Genomic DNA, 24,241 nt, shown 5'->3' with positions numbered 1-24,241 from the left:
TTCTTAAATACTGAAAAATGTATCCTGTTGTATTGATGGTTTATTAAAAATGTGATATTCAAAATTTCTATTAAATCATTTATTTTCTTTAGTAGATCAAATAATAGTTGAAATAAAAAACCTACTTTAGTGTTGCACTAAAGCATTTTTTGCAAGTAATTTCCTAGGGCAATTTTTCCTACTTAAGAGCTACTTTTTGTAGTCATTCATTAACTAGAAATAAAATGCTTTTGTTAGGAGATGAATCCTTCTTACTTCTGGAAGACTTCTGTGAGGTACTAATTTTGCAAAGTATGCTACACTTTTCATTTTTTATTTTTACTTAAAAAATACTTAATATGTCATTGAAAATACTATTCTTAGTGCATACTTTTTTATATATTCTAAAGTTAATTTAGCATTGAAAGAAAAAATTACCAGCATGAAGGCAAATGTGATTTTAATAACATATTTTCTATGTAAAATAGTTTTGCCTTTTCTTTCTACTTTCTTCCTTTTCTTGTTTTTTCTTTTTATTTATTTATTTATTTATTTATTTATTTTTCTTGTTTTTTCTTAAGTAGGCTCCATGCTGGGCCTGAACTCACAACCCTGAGATCAGGACCTGAGCTGAGATTAAGAGTTGGATGCTTGGGGTGCCTGGGTGGCTCAGTGGGTTAAAGCCTCTGCCTTTGGCTCAGGTCATGATCCCAGGGACCTGGGATCGAGCCCCACATCGGGCTCTCTGCTCCACAGGGAGCCTGCTTCCTCCTCTCTCTCTGCCTGCCTCTCTGCCTAGTTGTGATTTCTCTCTGTCAAATAAATAAAATATTAAAAAAAAAAAAAAAGAGTTGGATGCTTAACCAACTGAGCCATCCAGGTGCCCCATGGCAATTTTTATATGCAGAGATTTTTAACTTTTACATAGTTGAAGGTATTTATTTTTAAATTATTAGGATTAGGATTGCCTATTTCATATTTTATAAATTATGGCTCTGATTTTTTTTAACCAGAATATGTTCAGCTCAAGATTTTCATTTTTGAGAAATTTAATAGATTAGGATTAAAGTACCATACATTAGTAGTCAGAGATATAGTTTAGTAAGGTGTGGTCACTCAGCACAGTTCCTTTTTGAATTTTTTGAACCTAGAAAATTTAGTCTGACTTTTTAGAGCAAATGTAACATCAGTATTTGTTGAATACTTGGGCAAAAATTTGGGGTGTTAGAGTAGCAGGGAAAAAGAGATAAAGATTGAGATTAAAGTTGATGTTGAACATTGTCAGACAACTGTGCTTAGTATTTTGCTAGCTTTATCTCATTTATTTTGCACATTACAGTTACCCTGTACAGGGAAGGTACTGTCACTCCTGTTTTACAAATAAATGAAAGGCTACGGCCCATAGCTCTAAACTTTGAAATTCTTTGCATTGATTGATTCTGAACCTGTGAAGATTTCATAAGAAATGTAAGTTACTCCTCAACATGTATAAAATCCTGTTGAAATTAAAATTTGACATTTGGAGACAAAATTAGACATTCGAATGTGGAATGTCAACAGCTGTGATGAAAGATAAAAGCTCTTCGTGTTTCCTAAAGTTTTTCAACAGAGAGAACTGGTACGTTTGATGTTTGTTTGGTTTTCTAGAAGTAACTTAAAGAACCAGATGTTTCTTTGAAGTCACATGTTTCATTTTAGAAGTGATTGAGAATTTTGCATGTCATTATGCAGTGTCTCCATGATTTTTACACATATAAAAATAAGGCATTTTCTTTTTTCTCAAAATCTAAGTGAAATTATTTTTGTGCTGAGATGAATAGTAAGGTGAAAAAAATTTTTTTAAGATTTTATTTTTGTTTATTTGTCAGAGAGAAAGAGAGAGACCGCACACAAGAACGGGGAGTGGCAGGCAGAGGGAGAAGTAGGCTTTCCTCTGAGCAAGGAGCCCAATGTGGGATTTGATCCCAGGACCCTGGGATTATGACCTGAGCTGAAGGCAGACGCTTAAGGGATGAAAATTTTATGCTTCATCTGACCTCTTAGCCTGACTGTGCTTATAGATCTCCCACTAGCATCCATACTGTAGAATTAGAATAATTCTAATTATTGGAATTATTTTTGTTCAAACTGAATATATTTTGTGCCAGTTCTTGTTTTAGAAGTGATTGAGTTAAATTCATTTTTTTTCGCTTTCAAAGATTTCACCCAGTTTATAGCTCTACTTTTTCTTCCTTGTTGTGTATCAGAGACCGCTCAAACTGAAACTCCCTACCTGTTTTGCAGAGATAGTAGGGTAATAAATTGTATATGTAATTCCAGGGTAGTGGTTTTCAGAAGTTAATTGTACTTAAAAATTTCTGGATGTGTAACATCTTTGGCCCCATGGTTCTTGGGACTGGGACACAGTAGAGAGCCCTGAAATCTGCTTGTTGCTGTTTTTAACCCAAGCCGAAGGTGATTTTGATACATGCTGTCTGAGAAAAACGATTTGAGAATCAATCACTGGTTCTGCATTTGGAAATTCCTTCCCTCTTCCTTTCCCCTTACTACTAAACTACTAGAAAAAATAGTATCTAGTTGTTGCCTGGTTCCATTGCAGTCTGACTGCTACTGACGCCAATGCAGTGGAGCTCTTCTTACAAAGGTAACAAGCACACTGAACCTGTAACATTGCTTTGCTTTTCCCCTCCAGTGGCAGGAGTGATGTGTTGCTTCTTGTCCTAGACAGCCTAAATCAACACTGCATTTAGTTACAAATTTAAATATATATTATATATATATATAAACACCTGCCAGGATATAGACTAATGGCTTGAAAGACCATAACCAAAAGAATTATTCAACCAAATTTACCATTTCTTTAAAACTGAACTAAAATAAGGACAAAATAAATGTGAGAAAACGAAGTTCTGATACCAAAACAATTTAAATTAATTCCTCCAGAGCTAAATCATTGGTTTTAAATGATCATTTTAAATGATTCATATTATCTAGAGAAGGGCCACAAATACTGACGTTCATTACCTATCCTGTGCCATATACCATGCTAGGTATTTTTACATGAGTTCTTGTTTAATCATTCCAGCAGCCCTGGAAGGACACTGAAATTCGTGAGGTGAAATCATTTGTCTGAAGTGACAGTTCCTAAGTGGCATTCGAATGCCGGGATTTAACCCCATTTTCAAGATTCCCATTCCATTTTACCACTCAGCACTATGTTTGTGGAGGCTTTTTTAAATTTTTTAGATAGATAACTTGGCTTAAGAAAATTCTGTCTTATTTGCAGTTTGCTGTCAGTTTTTAAAATCACAAGCTTTTGTTTTTACATAATTTTTCTGCTTTGAGTGTTCTTAGGAAATTAACATTCATTTTTATATAAAATTTATTTATATAAAATAAAACATTAATTTTTTTTTTGGTGTAAAGTTTAATATTCTCTTTTTCTTCTTTAGGAATACAAGGTTAAATTCTTTTGTCTTAATGTCTACTTCCAGCTAGTAATGTTTTTCAGTTTCACAAATTAGGTATTATGTTTTTCAGTGTTTGTGTGTATTTTAACTTGTATATTGTTCAGTTTTGTTGCTCAGCTTTCCTTTTTGCCTTTCTGTTCTTTATTCTGGCATCATTTTTATTTCTTTCTTCCTGAAGTAAGTGCTCCAGAAATGGCTTTATCGCATGTCTTTATTTTATCCACATTGAAAGTTTTGCTCGGTATATAATACTAAGCTGAATTAGTAGATTCAGTACTCTGAGGGTATTATTCTGTTCTTTTCTGCCTTCTGTTGTTGCTCCTGGTGAGGGATCTATGAATCCAGTTCTGTTTCCTTTAGAGGTGAGCTGTTGTTCTTCTTGGACTCCTGTTAACCTTCTCTTCATCTTGATGGGATTCCTAAACCTGAGGGTTAGGGTTTTGGTCTTTGGTTGGTTGTTTTTAATTAGATCTTAGCCATTGGCTCCTCAAATGGAGCTCACTCTCATTCGATGCTTGTTCTTAAACCCCTGCTAAAGGTGTTTTAAGGTCTTTTCCCTTTTTACTTCATGGCTCTTTAAGCTCTCTAACACATCATTCATTCCTTTGCTTCTCTGTGCTACATTTTAGAATACAATTTTACATATTGTTAAGGGTTCTACAGGAAGAACGTGGAGTAAAAAAGGAATTCTTAAAGTAATTTTCTTGTTAATTACAGGCATTTAGACCATCACAAACTATGGGATCCCAATGAATTCGCAGTTCACTGCTTTAAAATTATAATGTATTCCATTCAGGTAAGCATTGGTTAAGTGTTTATCATATTTAAGTAATTTTGATTCTGTATGTCTCTGTTATCAGAGATGTAGAACACTGTAAGATATACAACATGTTCTTAATTTGTTTTTTGTCTCATTTTTACTTAGCACTTATTTTTTTATGTGCAAAGACGAAAAGATATTTACTAAAAAGAAAAGATTTCATGATGATGCTGTTTATTACTCATTTATTTGAATATTTTTATTGTGTGTGTATTTCACTGATAAACTAGTATTGGAATTAAAATTTCTTATAGTAGCATATAGCTGATAATAAATAGCATTTATTGAGTTTTTACTATGTAATAGTACAAGTATTAACTCCCCTAGCCTATAATAGAACCATATGATGAGACACTTTTATCTAATGCAGAGCACCACACCTTGGTTCTCCTTGAAACCTGAACAGACCCATGTAGCTCTTAGTACAAGTGGGATTTTAAGTCTTGGTTTGTTTTTTTTTTTTTTTAACACAGTCTTTGTTTTTTTATGCCCTAAAAAGTCATCATTAATTCAAAGGAGATAAGGTAGAGTAAGAAAGCAACATGGCAGGTCATACCAGGATTCACTTCGTAGATATGCTGTTTACTGGTTTTGTGAACTTGGGCATATTATTCCTCTGCGTTCTAGTTTTCTCGTTTCTGAAAAGAAAACTGTAATGCCTGCATTGAGTGATTCATTCATATTTTAAAATAGAAGTACCATTTTATCAAGTGCTGGCTGTACTATGTACTGTGCACATAACCTATTTGCTTTCCTGCTTTTAATTCTCATTTTATATAGTAGATATTGTTACTATTCTTCTTTTGCAGATCAGAAAACTGATCTTTAGAGAGGTCAGGTACCTCACTGAAAGGCACACAGATAGAAAGTGAAGTCAGGATTCAAATTCTGGGTATTCTGTTCCACAAGTTTTGGGGTAAATCAATGAGTAAGTTAACGTTAGTGTACCATAATGTGGGTTTTCGATAAGTACTGGTTATTATAAAGCTGGTTTGGATGTGGTAGGATAATACAAAAAAATTTTTCTATTTTTATTGAGTTGTAAATGATACATAACATTGTTTAGGTTTGAGGTATACAACCCAATGATTGGATATATTGTAAAATGATTACTGTAGTGGTTTATTCAAGATCCATCCCCTCACATAGTTCCAAGTATTTTTTTTCCTTCTTATGAGAACTTTTAGGATCTTTTAATTTAATTTTAATTTAGTAGCTAAGAAGTTGATCTTGCAGTCTGTAGGTATAATTAAGACTGTTCTCCTGTAGCCTTGTATTTCTTCATTTGCCTTCCTCATTAAGATTTTGTTACTAAATGAGATTTTTTGGATGAAGTAAACTAATAAATAAAGTCAAAGAAACTTAAAGAATCAGTAAATATTGGTTGATTAAATGTTAAGAAATGGCTGGTCCACAGAATTTCTTTGGAAATAGCTTTAAGTATAGCATATGTTTTATGAAGTCCATTGATCAAAAATTAAATGGTAGAACCCAGTAGAATGGGAATTTCTGTTTAATAGCTATCCCAATACATTTAAAACTTCTGATAAATTTGTTTTAATTGCTGTTTACTATCAAAATTATTTATGGGAATCATTCTCGGGGAAAATTTTTTCTTCTCTCCGAAAAACATTAACTAGCCTGACTGGTATTATATCCCTGAGGAGTTACATAGACATAGTTTCAGATAGTTTCAAAAATAATAGAACATTTGTGGTAAAGAGAAAATATTTAAAGCTTATCTTTTGTGCTAAATTGATTTGTTGCAGGTAATAAGGTATTGTATTTATGAACTGGACTCAGAGGTTGGGCTGAGATTCACAGCTAGGCTCTCCGTTACTGTTTATGCATGACTTCAGCAAGTTCCTTAAAAACCAGCCTCATTTGCACTGCGTCGTATGCAGTGTGATTGAGTTGGGCTGCTTCCTGGAACTGTTGGTTGGACACATACTGTGTATGGAACAGTGCCTGGCACCTGCTTCTGAAACAGATGTTTTTTGTTGTCATTTTTGTTGTGTTTAATTTTGTAGTAACATATTATCCCAGGAGTCACCATTTTAAAAGTAAGTAATAAGGGCTAGATTGAGCACATTTCCTGTGGTAGACACAAGTTTAGGTTCTTTACACAAAAGAATTCATCTAAATGCCATAACAATCCTACAAAATAATTTTTTATTTTCTAAATATTGTAGATGAGGAAAACTGAGGTACAGAAAGGTTAAGTAGTCCTTGTTTAAGCTGTACTCTTTTAAGCTATCAAATGATGGAGGCTGAATTTGAATTTGGGCAAATCTGACTCTAGGGCTTACAGATATACTTAACCACCCTTTTGTGTTGCTTCTTAAAGCTACGCATCCATTACTGTTGCTTTAAACTTCAGTGTGAGAGTGAGTTTTACCACAGGTACACAATAGCTTGGTAAACCTGTGTCAGAAACTCGGTATAAAGCATAATTATCATCATTGCAATTTTGCTTTTCATCTATGGTGGAATTCTTGAGCTGTTGTGAACAGGTGCTATGCTTTGCTTAGGATAGCCCTGCTTTATATAATTATTAATACTCTCACTCTCTGAAGTGTCCTGGTTTGGACAATAAGTCACATTGCCATCCTGTTTGTAAGACTCTATTTGCATGAGGTTCACACATCAGAAGTATACAGCTTCTTGGGCAAGAAGTTCAGTTTCAAGTTTTGTGTACGTGTGTATCTGTCTATCTGGCATTCCTCTGTTTTAACACTGTAGGAAGTAAATTTGAAAATGCTTACCTAGGGTTGTTAAAGAAGTAGCTGTGTTATGACAGAAATACCAGAAATACCTGGCAGTGAATTTGGTTATATTGTTAGAGGTGGAGGGGAATTCATTCTGCTTTTGAGCAGAGGATCCATTATGTGTTGGGCATTTCTTTTTAATAAAAGGCTACCCCTTGCAAAGGAGAGAGAGGTAACCAGTCTGAAAACAGAGCAAACACAGATGTGGAGATCAGGGCCATTGCCTATTTTGTTTGTTGCTGTATTTTTACAAACTGGTGATAGACCCACTCATCATTCCTGGGTGTAATTATTAGTTTAAAAAAACAAAACTTTGCTACTCTGTTTAAAAAAAAATATTCATTGTAGTTAAGCATTCTCTAGCTATACTATTTTAGATTAGGTTTTAATATCATTCATTGTGATTGAACAGATTGATATATCTATGATAAAATTGCCTTTGTAAATTGCAGATCTTCTGATATTGCCTTGATTTGAATTTAATCAGGTATACACCAATAACATTTTCCTTTTGATAGTGGCTTTTGATGAGATAGGAATTTTGACTGTTTAATGTTGTTAGGAGTCCATAATGAGAAATAATATTTATCTAGTTTGGGTAAAAGAGAAGCACTATATCTGTTTATTTTTGAAGATTTGTCCTATTATCAGATTATAAGAGTATATAAATGTTCTTTGAAATTACAAAGAATTGTGAAGATAATAAAACTTTTTTTTTGTTAATATTTTATTTATTTGACAGAGAGAAATCACAACTAGGCAGAGAGGCAGGCAGAGAGAGAGGAAGAAGCAGGCTCCCCGCGGAGCAGAGAGCCCAATGTGGGGCTTGATCCCAGGACCCTGGGATCATGACCTGAGCCAAAGGCAGAGGCTTTAACCCACTGAGCCACCCAGGCGCCCCAAAAAACTTTATTTTTTTAAATATTTTATTTATTTATTTGACAGACAGAGATCACAAGTAGGCAGAGAGGCAGGCAGAGAGAGAGGAGGAAGCAGGCTTCCTGCTGAGCAGAGCGCCTGATGCGGGGCTCCATCCCAGGACCCTGAGATCATGACCTGAGCCGAAGGCAGAGGCTTTAACCCACTGAGCCACCCAGGTGCCCCAAGATAATAAAACTTCTAATGAATCCTGGCCACTGTCAGTATTTAGGTGTATGTAATTGTAGTCCTATGTATTGTTTTAAAGAACAGATTAAATTTTATTAATTGTAGTTTTTGCAACTTTCTTTTTTTATCCAGGGCATTGTGAATATTTTCTAGTATCTGTATTTAGTCTTAAAAAGCATGGGTTTGTAGTGGCTACATATTGTTCTGTAACAGGAGTACCAGTCTCCCATAGTTGGACATTTAAGTGACACATGGTTTTCCATTCTTAAGAATCCAGCCAGTATGCATATAAGTGTTCATACATCTCTGTGTACTGTTTTCCTTCTTTTAGGCTCAGTATTCTCACCATGTAATTCAGGAGATTCTAGGACACCTTGATGCTCGTAAAAAAGATTCTCCACGGGTTCGAGCAGGTATCATCCAGGTTCTGTTAGAGGCCGTTGCCATTGCTGCTAAAGGTTCCATAGGTGAGTGTCAGCAAAAAAACAAAACAAAACAAAAAAAACTCAAAAAAAATCAATGCTTTAATCTATTTTAGAATTTTTTTCAGTAGATATAGCAGTGTATGGAAAACGCCTTAAAAATAATGTTTTTAAATATGCTACAATTTCTCCTGGAATTTTTCAGACTTGTTTAATATATACTTAAGCATTTTCCACTATATCAGTCTCTCCCTCCTCCTTTTTTCTAATGAAGATTTTTAGATGGAGGAGGAAGATGGCAGAGGCATAGGGGACCCTGGTTTCATCTGGTCCCTGGAATTCAACTAGATAGCTATTAAATCATTCGGAACACCTGTGAACTCAGTTGTAGCTCTAAGAAAAGAATTGCTGCAGTTCTACAAATAAAGAAGTGACCACTTTTTCCAAGAATGACAGGATGGAATAACTCACCACAAAAAAAGACAGCAGGAGGCAGTACTGGCTGCCAGGGACTTAAACTTATTATGGATATAAATAAGATGTTCAGAGTAACAGTTGTAAGATATTATCTGGACTTGAAGAAAGCACAGAAGACACTAGAGAATTCCTTTCTGGAGAAATAAAAGAACTAAAATCGAACAAGCTGAAATCAAAAAGGCTATTAATGAGATGCAATATGCTCTCACTGCTAGGATAAATGAGGCAGAACAGAGAATTAGTGATATGGACTCATTTAGACCCAAAGACATCTACAGACTGGAGGGTGTGGAAAACCATTTATCATGCTAATGGGCATCACAGGAAAGCTGAGGTAGCAATCCTTGTATCAGACAAATTAGATTTTAAACCAAAGATTGTAATAAGAGATGAGGAAGGATACTACATCATAATTAAAGGGCCTGTCCAGCAAGAAGATCTAACAATTATAAATATTTGTGCCCCTAACATGGGAGTAGCCAATTATATAAACCATAATAATAAAATTAAAGAAACACATCTATAATAACACAATAACAGTAGGGGACTTTAACACCCCACTCGCTGCAGTGGACAGATCATTAAGCAGAAGATCAACAAAGAAATGGGCTTTGAATGATACACTGGACCAGATGGACTTCACAGATAGATTCAGAGCATTTCATCCTAAAGCAACAGAATACGCATTCTTCTCCAGTGCATGTAGAACATTCTCTAGAGTAGATCACATCCTGTGTCACAAATCAGGTGTCAACTCAAACCAAAAGATTGGGATTATTCCCTGCATATTTTCGGACCACAGTGCTTTGAAGCTTGAACTCAATCACAAGAGGAAATTTGGAAGGAACACAAATATATGGAGGTTAAAGAGCATCATACTAAAGAATGAATGGGTCAGCCAGGAAATTAAAGAAGAATTTAAAAAATTCAAATAAACAAATTAAAATGAAAACACAACTGTTCAAACTCTTTGGGATGCCTCCAAGGCAGTCATAAGAGGGAAGTGTATAGTAATACAAGCCTTTTCAAGAAACAAGAAAGGTCTCAAATATACAACCTAACCTTAAACCTAAAGGAGCTGGAGAAAGAATAGCAAATTAAGCCTAAACCCAGCAGGAGAAGAGAATTAGTAAAGATTAGAACAGAAATCAGTGAAATAGAAACCAAAAGAACAGTAGAATAGATCAATGAAATTAGGAGCTGGTTCTTTGAAAGAATTAATAAGATCAATAAACCCCTAGCCAGACTTATCAAAAAGAAAATAGAAAGGCCCTAAGTAATAAAATTTTAAATGAAAAAGGAGGAATCACAACCAACACCAAAGAAATACAAACAATTATAAGAATGTATTATGACCCAACTATATGCCAACAAATTAGGCAATCTGGAAGAAATGGATACATTCCTAGAAACGTATAAACCACCAAAACTGGAACAGGAACAAATAGAAATCCTGAACAGACCCATAACTGGCAAGGATAGAAGCAGTAATCAGAAATCTCCCAGCAAACAAGAGTCCAGGGCTGGATGGCTTCCCAGGGAATTCTACCAAACATTTAAAGAATTAGTACCTATTTTTCTGAAGCTATTTCAAAAAATAGAAAAAGAAGAAAAACTTCCAAACTCCTTCTATGAGGCTAGCATTACCTTGATCTCAAAACCAGACAAAGACCCCACCAAAAAGAATAACAGATCAATATCCCTGATGAATATGGATGCCAAAATCCTCACCAAGATACTAGCCAGTAGGATCCAATAGTATATTAAAAGGATTATTCACCATGACCAAGTGGGATTTTTTCCTGGGCTGCAAGGGCGTTTCAACATCCACAAATCAATCAACATGATACACCGCATTAATAAAAGGACAAGAACCATATGATCCTCTCAATAGATGTAGAAAAAGCATTTGACAAAGTACAGCATCCTCTCTTGATTAAAACTCTCTGCAGAGGGATGGTGGGACATACATCACTATCATAAAAAACCATATATGAAAAGCCCATGTAAATAACATTCTCAACAGGGAAGAACTGAGACCTTTTCCCCTATGATCAGGAAGACGACAGGGATGTCCACTCTCACCACTGTTGTTCAGTGTAGTACTCGAAGTCCTAGCTTCAGCAATCACACAACGAAAAGAAATAAAAGATACCCTAATCAGCAAAGAAGTCAAACTCTTATTCTTCACAGATGACATGAGACTCTGTGGAAAACTGAAAAGACTCCACCTCAACATTACTAGAACTCATAAAGGAATGTAGCAAAGTGACAGGATATAACATCGATGCACAGAAATCAGTTGCATTTCTATATACTAACAATGAGACAGAAGAAAGAGAAATTAAGGAATTGATCCCATTTACATTTGCACCCAAAACCATAAGATACATAGGAATAAACCTAACCAAAGATGCAAAGGATCTGTACTTAGAAAACTATAGAACAGTCAAAAAGAATTTGAGGAAGACACAAAGAAATGGAAAAATGTTCCATGCCCATCGATTGGAAAAATAAATATTGTTAAAATGTCTATGCTTCCTAGAAGAAGCTATATATTCAATGCAATTCCTATCAGAATACTATCAACTTCTTTCACAGAGCTGGAACAAATAATCCTAAAATTTGTATGGGACCAGTAAAGACCCTGAATAGCAAAAGGAATGTTGAAAAAGAAAACCAGAGCTGGTGGCATCACAATGCCAGACCTCAGGCTCTTACAAAGCTGTAATCATCAAGACAGTATGATACTGGCACAAAAACAGACACATAGATCAAAGGAACAGAATAGAGAACCCAGAAATGGACCCTCAGACTCTATGGTTAATTAATCTTTGACAAAGCAGGAAAGAATAACCAATGGAAAAAAGACAGTCTCTTTAACAAATGGTGTTGGGAACATTGGACAGCCACATGCAAAAGAATGAAACTGGACCATTTCCTGTTACCATACCCAAAAATAGACTCAAAATGGATGAAAGGCCTCAATGTGAGACAGGAATCCATCAATCCTAGAGGAGATCACAGGCAGCAACCTCTTAACCTTAGCCACAGCAACTTCTTACTAGATACGTTTCTAAAGACAAGGGTAGCAAAGGCAAAAATGAACTATGGGGACTTCATCAAGATAAAAAGCTTTGGGGGCCCCTGGGTGGCTCAGTCCTTGGGCATCTGCCTTTGGCTTAGGTCATGATCCCAGGGTCCTGGGATCGAGCCCCACATCGGGCTCCCTGCTTAGTGAGAAGCCTGCTTCTCCCTCTCGCACTCCCCCTGCTTGTGTTCCCTCTCTCGCTGTGTCTCTGTCAATTGAATAAATAAAATCTTTAAAAAAAAAAAAAAAGGTAAAAACCTTTTGCCCAGCAAAGGAAATGGTGGACAAAACCTAGAGAAGACCTGCAGAATGGGAGGAGCTGTCTTCAGATGTCTTATCAGATAAAGGGCTAGTATGAAGAATCTTTAAAGAACTTATCAAACTCAACACCCAAAGAACAAATAATCCAGTTAAGAAATGGGCAGAAGACATTAACAGCCATTTCTCCAAAGAAGACATACATACAGGTGGCCAAGAGACACATGAAATAATGCTTAACATCACTGGGCATCAGGGAAATTCAAATCAAAACCACAATGAGTTACCACTGCATACCGGTCAAAATGGCTAAAATTAACAACTCAGGAAACAACAAATGTCAGCAAGGATGTGGAGAAGGGGGAATTCTGTTATGCTGCTAGTGGGAATGCAAGCTAGTACAGCCATTCTCAAAAACAGGATGGAGGTTCCTCAAAAGAAGATTGCAATTAAATAAATTTCCGACATTACAGGGAGCCCCAGGTGGCTCAGTCAGTTAGGTGTCTGCCTTCAGCTCTCATCATGATCCCTGGGTCTTGGGATTGAGCCCCATGTAGGGCTCTCTGCTCAGTGGGGAGCCTGCTTCTCCCTCTTCCACTCCCCCTCCTTGTGTTCCCTCTCTCTGTTTCTCAAATAATAAAATCTTGAAAAACAAAACAAAAACAAGTTAGAGCTAACCCATAATCCAGTAATTTTTACTATTGGGTGTTTACCCCAAAGGTACAAATGCAATGATCTGAAGGGACACCTGTACCCCAGTGTTTATAGTAGCAATATCCACAATAGCCAAAGTACAGAAAGAGCCCAGATGTCCATCAACAGATGAATGGATATAAAAGAGGTGACAGGTTTATATATACAATGGACTGTTACTGAGCCATCAAAAAAATGAAATCTGGCCATTTGCAAGGATATCGAAGGAACTAGAAAGTATTTCTCAATCAGAGAAAGACAATTAGATGATTTCACTTGTGGAATTTAAGAAACAAAACAGGAGCGTAGGGTAAGGGAGGGAAAAATGAAACAAGATGCAATCAGAGAAGGAGACAAACCCTAAGAGACTCTCAATCATAGGAAACAAACAGGGTTGCTGGAGGGGAGGTAGGTGGGTGGGAGGATGGGGTCACTGGGTGATGGGCATGAAGGAGGGCATGTGATTTAATGAACACTGGATATTATATACAGCTGATGAGTCACTGAACTCTGCCTCTGAAACTAATAATACACTATGAATTAATTAATTGAATTTAAATTTTAAAAATAACATGAAAAAGATTTTTGGATTCCAATTATGTGCTAGGTGTTTGGGAAGATATACGTGCAGGAAACTTACAGTTTACTTGAAATTAGACAACTTTACCTAATGCTTGTGTTCAGCGCAGGTTTGCTCACATTTCTTCAGAAAGCCAGGGATAGAAATTGGTTTGGTAAGAGCAAAATATTACATAGCCCATTTGGCTAGAATGTGTGGTAGTGTGGAGGAAGTCAGAGAAATAGCTTTCATGTTAAAGTTGCAGTCAAATCATGGCCGTAATTCTACAGTTGATTGGTATCCTTAGGTATTTAATGTAATCTTGATCAAAGATGTCCTGTAGGATAAGTAATTCATCTGGCTGAAAAACGTAGGGTGCTTCAGAAATAACAAGTGGTTGCCAGCACTGCAGGCACAGGGAAAGAACTTGACCTTTGATGGCAGCACAGGAATGGGAATGTAAACAGGATTGGATAATGACTGACTATAGGGTTAACAAAGAGAAGGGACAGATCAGAGGTCAATTTTTCACTTGCATGTCCTTAGAAGAATGGAAGAGGCCATGATAGAATTACTAAACTTAGTAGAAAAATCTGATTATGGTTTTTTTGCTTCAGAATCAAAGTGGAAATACATTAGCTACTAAAATACTCTAGTGCTTTTTCAGTGTCAAATAGGAGTGGGCATTTTGGATATGGACTTTTTATTACTTATAATTTATCTCAAAGAGATGGAATCAGTTTAACTGAAAAGTTACTTAATTTGAGATATTAAATGAAACAGATACTGCGTTGAATTATCACACTAGTGTCGCTTATGTATGAAGTACTATGTACTAAGCTCTGTACATTTGAAGAAGTATTTGACCATGGCTGCCTGTCCTGGAGAAGATTGTAATTAGAAGTTGGAGGCAGAAATAAAAAACACTGATAGTGTGACAAACAGGTATAGAATATTTATAGAACTAAAAGCAGAAAACAATTTCTTTTACCTGAATCTGATAAATTGGCTAGTTTCTTTCTCATAACGGAGGCAAATTATCCCTTCTTCATCTTCAAAAGATGCAAAATAAATTTCTGACATTACAGTGAGCTATGGTATTGTGATTCTGTGGGTCCTGATCCAACAAGCAAGTTAAATACTGTCCTATTACATGTTATTTTGAGTGGACAAGATTATTTGGATGGAAAGTTTTTGTAATTTTTATATGCAAATACACATTTTGTGTGGTTTGTACCAGAGGTTCAAATGGTCAGTTGCTATGAGATGCCCAGTAAATTCTGGAATAACTGGGAGACTTTTTACTTAGGTATTTCTTACTTACTTTTTTACGATTCTGGAAATATCCAAAAATCTCTGAGAAATGTGAGAATTGGTTTTGATTATATAACATTGGAAAAGCTCATTTAGAGTTTGTTTACAGGACCCACTGTGCTGGAAGTCTTTAACACCCTCCTGAAGCATCTGCGTCTCAGTGTGGAATTTGAAGCAAATGATTTACAGGGGGGATCCGTAGGCAGTGCTAATTTAAACTCAAGTTCCAAAGACAATGATGAGAAGATTGTGCAGAATGCTATCATCCAAACAATAGGTGAGTATGTTTCACTTTTCCGAACTATTATGTGAAAGTGATTAAAAGAGCTTTTACTGAAAGTTACTTGTCTCCTAGAGTACATTAGTCAAAGGTGAATGATGGCTCAGACTTTTCAAAAACTTGATATTCTCAAACGAACATAAGAATAGGACAAAGAACACTGTATACCCTTCACCCAGATTCATCTATTAATATTTTATGCCACTTATTTTATCATTTATGTTGTCTGTTCTTTTCCCTCCTTCTTTCCCATTTCTGTGTGTGTGCGCGTATGTATGTGTATGTGTACATATATGTGCATATATCAATGTGTAGAAAGAGGTAGGTATCTACATATATTCTCATTTGTTCCCCTCAACCACTAGAGATTAAGCGCATATGCATCATGGTCCTTTACTGCTGAGAATTTTTCCAAAGAATAAGATTCTTACATAACTAGAACACAGTTACCAACATCAGTGAATTTAGCATTGGCATACTCGTTAATCAGACTTGGATATTTCAGTTTTGTCATTTGACCTAAGAATATCCTTTAGAGCATGTTTTTCCTTACATCCAGGATTTAGTCTGGGATCATAAATTGCATTTAGTTTTAATATTTCTTGAGTTCCTTTAGTCTGGAACATTTTGGTTCTGATATGGGAGTTTTTAAGAGCATACCATTCCCTTTTTAAAAAAATTTTCATTTGGGTTTGTCTGGTGTTCATTCCTGGCTGGACACCACAGAAGTGGTAAAGCTCCTCTGGGGGTATCACGTACAGAGAGGTGTGCCGTGTGCTTTTGCTTCTCATGGCTGATGTGAGTTTTGATCGCTCCAAGTGCCCTGTTTCTCTGTTGCACGGTTTCAGTTTTTATCCTTGCAAACAGTAAGCAGTCTCTGAGGATATGCTTTTAGACCATGTGGATATTCTAGTTTTCACCCAGACCTCCCCTTGAATTTAGTAACCATTCGTAAATCTCTCCTGAATCTGTCTTTACCAAACTAATGTCGTAAACGGATAGTTTCCAAACTTGGCACTCCCTCCACAGCTCTCAGGTGGCACTTTGTGTTCTGCATGAGCAGGAGTCCCTTTTTCCCCCCTGTGTATATATGTAGGAATGCAGGCATTTATATCTTTGTTATTGGTATGAGCTTATGGACTTATTTTCATGCTTCATAATTCATTCTGTATTTATTATTATATTTTGGTGCTGAAATTGTCCCAGATTTGGGCAGTGGGAACTCCCATCCTTCATGCTTTGTAACATCCTCCCTTTCTTTTGAGCACAACCTTACTGGTTTAAGCTGTTTGAGGTTCATTTTATATTTCCTCTCCCAGCCATGGAATCTCATTTCTCAAAGTGCTATGGTTTCTTTTACTGGGGAATGGTATTAGAAACCAAGTTGGGGGGACTACCACCTTGGGCTTTAATTTCACATGTTTTTTTCTTAAAAACATGGTGAAATTACAATAAAAAGGTTAAGAATGTCCTTTAAAAAAAAAGCCATGAGAATTTTGGGGCGGAAGTAAAGTGATCTGACTGTATTAAAGTAAAATACAAATTAAAGTAAGCAAACTCCTATTCCACTTTAACCTTCCCCTCCCAGTATCTTTAGAATATCCAGATCATGTTTTAATGGAATTATGATTGCAACAATAATTTCAAAATTGAGTGTTATTTCTGGGGCTTAGTACCTAATTTCTAATGGTTGCTAATAGTTTCTGGTGCTAATGGTGCTAATAGTCTCTGCAAAAAATCGAGTCATGCATAAATTTATTTATGTCTTTTATCTGAGTAACTTTCCTGCGTGTAGGCTACTTATTTGTAATAGTCCTTTGGAATATGTAATACAAAGTTTCTCTTTTTTATATTCTTTGTAAAGTTTTATGGATATACATATATGCCTGATACATAAGCATTCAGCACCATATTGAATGTTTATATTAGGCAGGCCCCATACTAGGATTTTGTGGTGCATGTAGTTCTCCCCTTGTGGACTCATGTGGTTGATCTGCTTGGTGCCATACCTCTGTTTCACCTAGCTACAGTCTTATGTGCACAGAAATTATCCTCATGAGGGCAAAGCCCCATGTGTTTCTTAGTACTGTAACACATAGTAGGTGCTTAAGATTTTTGGAGTGAGTGAAAAGACAAAGCATAATGGAAATCCAGTATTACCATGGACTCTCAGTGTAGCAGAGACATTTTCAATATTCCTTAAAACAGATCTGTGTATGGTACACCTAATTTTTATGGTGACTCAAATTTACTTGGATTATTTATGGATTTTTTGTGATGTTTTAAGATAAGATATAAAATCAACTGTTCTTGTTTTCAGAGAATTAAATTGCTTCTGTGACCTATAATTAATAAAGTGGTACTCTTTCACTCCAGAACATTTAATTAATTTATTTTATATTTCATTTAATATAATAATTTAATATTAGTTAATATTAATATATTTTTATAATATGCAATATAGATATAATAGGCTCAAGCAATATTTCTGTGACATAACACATTCAAAATAACATGTGAAAAATTAAAACATGAGAGAAGAGAAGTCCAGTGCGGCACAGTGAGTAAGATTTTTATTTAGTCACCCTTCTGATTTCCTCAGTATTTTCTTTTAGAAATTCTCAGTACTCTGGTAGTTACTAGATTATGTGGATATCACTATGAGACTAGGGAGCAGGGCTGCTATGCCTTTGGCACTTGACAGTACAAGGCTATTGGCCAAATTATTTTTTTTTTTTTTTAACAGTAATCAAGAACTTAGCTCCCTGCAATGTTCTTTCTTTCTTCGCAGTCAGGGTGAGGGGGGCTCTTCAGCACCTCCACTCAGTGGTTCAAGTACAAACCTATAGAAAATTAATTCCTTTCAAGGCTCTCCTCCCAGTTGAGTATGTTGGAAAAACCTATGCCTTTGTAGTAATGACTGGCTTGCTCAGAACGAAAATCAGTGTCTGGTTTTACATGGTGATTAGCAATATATCTAATTGGGTTCTTGCAAAGTTGAAAGTACCTTACAGGGAGGAAGGAGAGGGTAATAATAACATAGGCTTTGGAAATGAATAGCCTTCACCTCAGGCCTAACTCTTAGCTGTGTGGTTTTTTGGTTTGAGCTATTAACCTCTCTAATCCACATTTCCACAAGAGACAACTAAGGTTAATAAAAAATTGTTCCTAGACTCATACGGTTATTTTGAGGATCCCAATACAAAGTAGTTTCTTAACCCCATAGATAGTGCTTCTGAGTGTTAGAATAGTATGCTTTACGTGGATTGTGTAATGTTAAGATCATGAGATTTTTCATGTTTGTGGCATAAAATTTTTATACATTGTTGAATTTTATATGCTAATCTGTTGGAAATTTTTGCATCTGTATTCATGAAAGATAGAGGTTTATAGTTTCCTTATTAAAAAAAAAAGATCATGAGATTTTTGATTACTGAACTGTGTGATAATGGGAAGTGACTTTTATTCCCAGATCCAATCAATGATAAATAAAACAATTTGAGTTTGCATAGATTATTAATTCCAATCATAGAAGCTTAAGAGTTAAATTGAAAAACTAATTTATTCTTAAATATTAAACATGAATTTTTTATAATGATCATATTGCATTTTGAGAAATGAACAAAACCAGCATGATTCAGTACCTGTTCTGATCTTTCAAAGAAACGACAGTTTGAGGTTGGAGGAAGTGAAAATTAAATGTTCTAGGTCTTCTAGTCTAGGAAGTAAATCATTAAAGGCTACAGCAGATAAATTTAAAATATCCAGAAGACGTAAGAGTACATGAGAAAATTGACAAGTAAATAAGGTTTTGTGGTTTTTTTGCGTTAGTTGAATAATACATTGAATGAACTCATTGGGTTTGATGGTAAACCTGGCTCATTGTAATGAGATTTTACAATATTTCAGCAATTGAAGCCAAAATAGTGACCTAATTATTGACCTGTTCACCAAAATATGACCCAATTTCTGACTTCCTTACCAGAACAAGAATTTGGGTTCAGAGTATGTGAAAAAGAGTTTCATCAGAAATGCTACCGAGGGGTTTTTTTTTCCCTTTTCTAAAAGTCCAACCCAAATTTTTTATGGTTTGCCATATGCAAAAGCTTTTTATAAATCTTATAAACCATATGCAAAAGATTTTTAGACATGTATTATTTTATCAAGTATTAATTTATTCTGTACATCTTATATATGAGTACATGAACAGAAGAAATTAGAGTATCTATTTAGAGTTTTGTTTTTTGAATTTTTAAAATCTTAATACAGTTCGAATCACTGTGCCACGTTCATTTCAGCTCCTTCACTGCTAAACCTGGGGGCAGGGACTGCTTTAGTTTCTCTCTTTGTGATGACTGAGGTATAAAAGTATCTGCTGCACTGAGCTTTAAGACTTCATGTTAGCCTTACTTTTCTTGATCTTGCCGGGTGTGGCATCCTATCACCTGGCCATGAGCAGAAAGCCCATTATTTCTTCAGTTCAGCCAGGCATGGCTACAAGGAGCACAGGGGCACGTGTGATCGGCAGGTGAGCTAAAAGAAGGGAGGACAGAAAAGGACTTTAGAGTCATGTATGTATGTAACTTAGACACCATTTTACCAAATATTGAAAGCTTTGGTTAAAAATATATTATGATGGAGTATTATGGAAAAATAACATTTCAACTTGTAAAATTTATCTTAACTTTTTCTTAATATTTTCATAGGATTTTTTGGAAGTAACCTACCAGATTATCAGAGGTCAGAAATAATGATGTTCATTATGGGGAAAGTACCCGTTTTTGGAACATCCACCCATACTTTGGACATCAGTCAACTAGGGTATGCATATGTAGTTTTCCTGTGCTCTCAAACTATAAATCTTAATGTAATCTTGGATTACATTTCATCTTAATGTAATATGTTTTCTTTTTTTATGTTTTAATTTTTTAATCCTTTGTAATGAAAATCCTATGGACTTCGTTGTTTTTCTGGCACTACATTGCTAAGCAATTGTATCAACATTGCTTGATTTTAGAATCAGTTTTCAGTATATTGTAAATTCTTATATTGACTGGGTTGAAGGTTTATTTGGCCTGGACATTCTCTATATATATACATAAGGTTGGGTAAAGCTTCAAGTTTCCTATAAAAATCTTAAAAATTGTATAGGAAATTTAAAATTTTAAACTTAGTTTTGCCAGAATGTTGACTTATTCCTAGAATTCTAGAACTGAAAGTGATTTTAATAAAGATATGTTTTGGCTCCCTCATTTTAAACCTGCTAAAGCTTTAGTTTGTAAATATTTTTGTGTGTTTTTAATTTCATAAAGAAATGATAGTCTTATTTGATTTACATTTCTGTGACCACTAATTAACCCTTTTCCATTTGTTGTTTTTTTTTTAATTGTCTGTATATTGATAAATGTTAAATAGATACTATGTCAATTATATTCATGGTAAATATGTTCTTACAGCATCTTTAAATTGGGGTTGTTTTGTTGTGTGTTCATATGATTGAATTATTGAATTTTCACATCATTAAATTTGTAGATCTGTTCTCTTTGAGAGCCAATAGCTTTTTAACTTTTTATTTGAATTTTTGTTTGTTTCTTACATATAACTCTTAAATTTGTATGAAATTAATGAGTATAAAGTGAGCCTGACTTTAGCTAGTATGGAAACAATCTATTTAATCAAAATGAATAGAATTTTAAAATCAAGTAGTTATATAAGTAAATGAAATAATGTCAATGTTAATTACTATCAGTAAGATAATACTAGTATTTTATATATCTTAGGGATTTGGGAACCAGGCGGATTCAGATAATGTTGCTGAGATCTTTACTTATGGTAAGTCATTTAAGATAAGTGAAGAATAGGGGCGCCTGGGTGGCTCAGTGGGTTGAAGCCTCTGACTTCGGCTCGGGTTGTGATCTCAGGTTCCTGGGATCGAGTCCCACATCGGGTTCTCTGCTCAGCAGGGAGCCTGCTTCTCCTTCTTCCTTTGCTTGCCTCTCTGCCTACTTGTGATCTCTCTGTCTTATAAATAAATAAAATCTTAACAAAAAATAAAATAAAATAAGTGAAGAATAAACTTACATTATTGAAGAGGAACGAATAACTTCATGTTATCTGGTTTTTCTTATATTGTAAGATACTGTTTATGGTTAGCTTTTTTCTATGGCTTATATACTTAAATATTTTATTCTTTTACTGTTTATTCCTCACTGTGTCATCTTACTTGATCTTCGTAATGATTGACATATACAGAGGATAGAAAGTGTTATGTTTTATACAGAAAGATGCCTGGGCTCAGACATGTGGAGTGGAAGGAGGGGAAGAGGTTCACCACGGTCAGTAAGCTGAAGACTAGAATTTGGATGTGAAACCATGTTCTTTGTACAGATCATGCTATTTCCTTCATACACTGACCAAATAATGACTTCTCCTTTGGAAAATAATTCAGCTATAAATAGACAAAAAGGAAAAGCATACCTAAAATGTAAAGTCCTCTGGTTCTTTTACAGTAATCATTTTCATCTTTGATTTAACTATATCTTAACTATATCTAGTATAATGCCAAGAGCAAAGTAGGAGCTAATTATTTGGAATGTGTGTCCTTTCTAAATCTTTAAAGATCTTTAAAATTTCTTTAAGGAAATCTTTATTGTACATGATCCCTTAAAAAAAACAACAACAAGGTTTTATTGATTTGGGAGAGAGCACGAGAGAGAGTAAGCAAGCAGAATGTGGGGGGGGGTTGTGGATGGAGGGCAGAGGGAGAAGCAGGCTCCCTGCTGAGTGGGGAGCCCAATGTGGGGCCCAATCCTAGGACCCCAAAACTATAACTGTATTGAAGGCAGATGCTTAACCAACTGAGCCACCCAGGTGCCCCCTGTTTTTTTTTTTAAATAAATATTTCATACCTAGGGATTGTGTTTCATATTTAATTCCGGTTATGGTATTTGCTATACAGAAGTTTAAATATAGTATAGTCAGATTAATCAGTCCTTCCATATGTATTTTATGCTTTTTTATTTTATCTTAAGAACTTTTGCCTATTCTGTTTTTAATTAATTTTTAATTTTTTTATAAACATATAATGTATTTTTATCCCCAGGGGTACAGGTCTGTGAATCGCCAGGTTTACACACTTCACAGCACTCACCATAGCACATACCCTCCCCAATGTCCCCACCCCCCTCTCCTGTCCCCCTCCCCCCAGTAACCCTCAGTTTGTTTTGTGAGATTGAAAGTCTCTTGTGGTTTGTTCCCTTCCAATCCCATCTTCTTTCATTTATTCTTTTCCTACCCCGCAAACTCCCCACGTTGCATCTCTACTTCCTCATATCGGGGAGATCATATGATAGCTGTCTTTCTTCGATTAACTTATTTCGCTAAGCATAATACCCTCTAGTTCCATCCACATCGTCACAAATATGCCTATTCTTATGAGCACATTTTGCATATTTTTTTTACAAGAAGTTTTTAGAATTTGGCTTTCCATAGCTAGATATTTGAAGTTTACTTTTGTAGTGGTGTGAGACTTGGATATATTTTTAACTCTTCTAGGCAGGGAGCAATTGTCCTAACCAATTTTCCTGCTCACTTATAAAATCACCTCGGTCCTGTAATAAGTGTCCAAATATAAATACCCATATTTGCTTGTAACCCTGACTATAAATACTCTCCACCTGAAATTTCTTTTGTTTCTAAGCCTTTTAATTAAACAAATACCCTGAGTAAATCATCTTGTCTCTAATCCTAATTGTACCAGAGTCACCTGAATGAATGTCTTTGTGGTATGGTTAAAATGCTTAATAGCATATAAATATATGTTCTTTTTTTTTTAATATTTTATTTATTTGACAGAGAGAAATCACAACTAGGTAGAGAGGCAGGCAGAGAGAGAGGAGGAAGTAGGCTTCCCGTGGAGCAGAGAGCCCGATGCGGGGCTCGATCCCAGGACACTGGGATCATGACCTGAGCCGAAGGCAGAGGCTTTAACCCACTGAGCCACCCAGACGCCCCTAAATATATGTTCTTTAAAACCTTTAAATTTAGAGGATAGGGATATATTCAGAAATGTCAAATCAAGTAATGAATAAAGTACAGCTTTCCAGAATAAAAATGTATTCCTATTAACCCAAACTGCTTACTTTAAAAGAACAATTTGACAATTTAAGTTAAAAAATTTCAGTTCTTGGGCGCCTGGGTGGCTCAGTGGTTTAAGCCGCTGGGCTCTCTGCTTGGCGGGGAGCCTGCTTCCCTCTCACTCTCTCTGCCTACTTGTGATCTCTCTCTGTCGAATAAATAAATAAAATCTTAAAAAAAAAAAATTTCAGTTCTTACCTGTACTATACTATTTGCTACCTGACACCTTGTGTCCAGTACTGACGATCTGTGCCACAGATTCTTGACCTTTCTGAGCCTCTTTTCTTTTTTTTTTTTTTTTTAAGATTTTATTTATTTATTTGACAAAGAGAGATCACAAGTAGGCAGAGAGGCAGGCAGAGAGAGGGGGGGAAGCAGGCTCCCCGCGCGAGCAGAGAGCCCGATGCGGGGCTCGATCCCAGGACCCTGAGATCATTACCTGAGCTGAAGGCAGAGGCTTAACCCACTGAGCCACCCAGGCACCCCAAGCCTCTTTTCTATTATAAAATGGAGATATACACTGATGCTCACCTCATAGGGATGTGGTTAAGAGGAAGTTAATATTCATATAGTACTTAGACTGTGCCTGCCACATAGTAAATATGTGCTTTTATTAATTTTATTCTCTTTATTATGTTTTTGCAAATTAAAATCCTCATTACTTTTTTAAAAAGATTGATTTATTTATTTTAGAGGGAGAGCAATGTGGGGAGGGGGAGAAGGAGAAGGACAAGGAAGGAGAGTCTTTTTTTTTTTTTTTTAAATATTTCATTTATTTATTTGACAGAGAGAGGTCACAAGTAGGCAGAGAGGCAGGCAGAGAGAGAGGGAGAAACAGGCTCCCCACTGAGCAGAGAGCCCGATGCG

General features: G+C 35.5%; 1 protein-coding gene and 1 pseudogene across 2 annotated transcripts in view; one reads left to right on the top strand and one right to left on the bottom strand.

The window, feature by feature from the left end:
• EFR3A (EFR3 homolog A) overlaps positions 1-24,241 on the top strand; it is a 124,325-nt gene that overhangs the window by 67,210 nt on the left and 32,874 nt on the right. For both annotated transcript variants that reach the window (XM_046007310.1, XM_046007319.1), the window contains 5 exons: positions 4,167-4,245; positions 8,476-8,611; positions 15,068-15,235; positions 19,945-20,059; positions 21,019-21,070. In XM_046007310.1, the coding sequence (XP_045863266.1) occupies positions 4,167-4,245; positions 8,476-8,611; positions 15,068-15,235; positions 19,945-20,059; positions 21,019-21,070 (550 nt within the window). The remainder of the gene's footprint in view (positions 1-4,166; positions 4,246-8,475; positions 8,612-15,067; positions 15,236-19,944; positions 20,060-21,018; positions 21,071-24,241) is intronic.
• LOC123943294 lies at positions 19,528-19,730 on the bottom strand (annotated as a pseudogene).

Source organism: Meles meles, chromosome 1, assembly GCF_922984935.1.
Source record: "Meles meles chromosome 1, mMelMel3.1 paternal haplotype, whole genome shotgun sequence".
Taxonomy (NCBI): domain Eukaryota; kingdom Metazoa; phylum Chordata; class Mammalia; order Carnivora; family Mustelidae; genus Meles; species Meles meles.
This window is presented reverse-complemented; position numbering and strand designations above follow the sequence as displayed.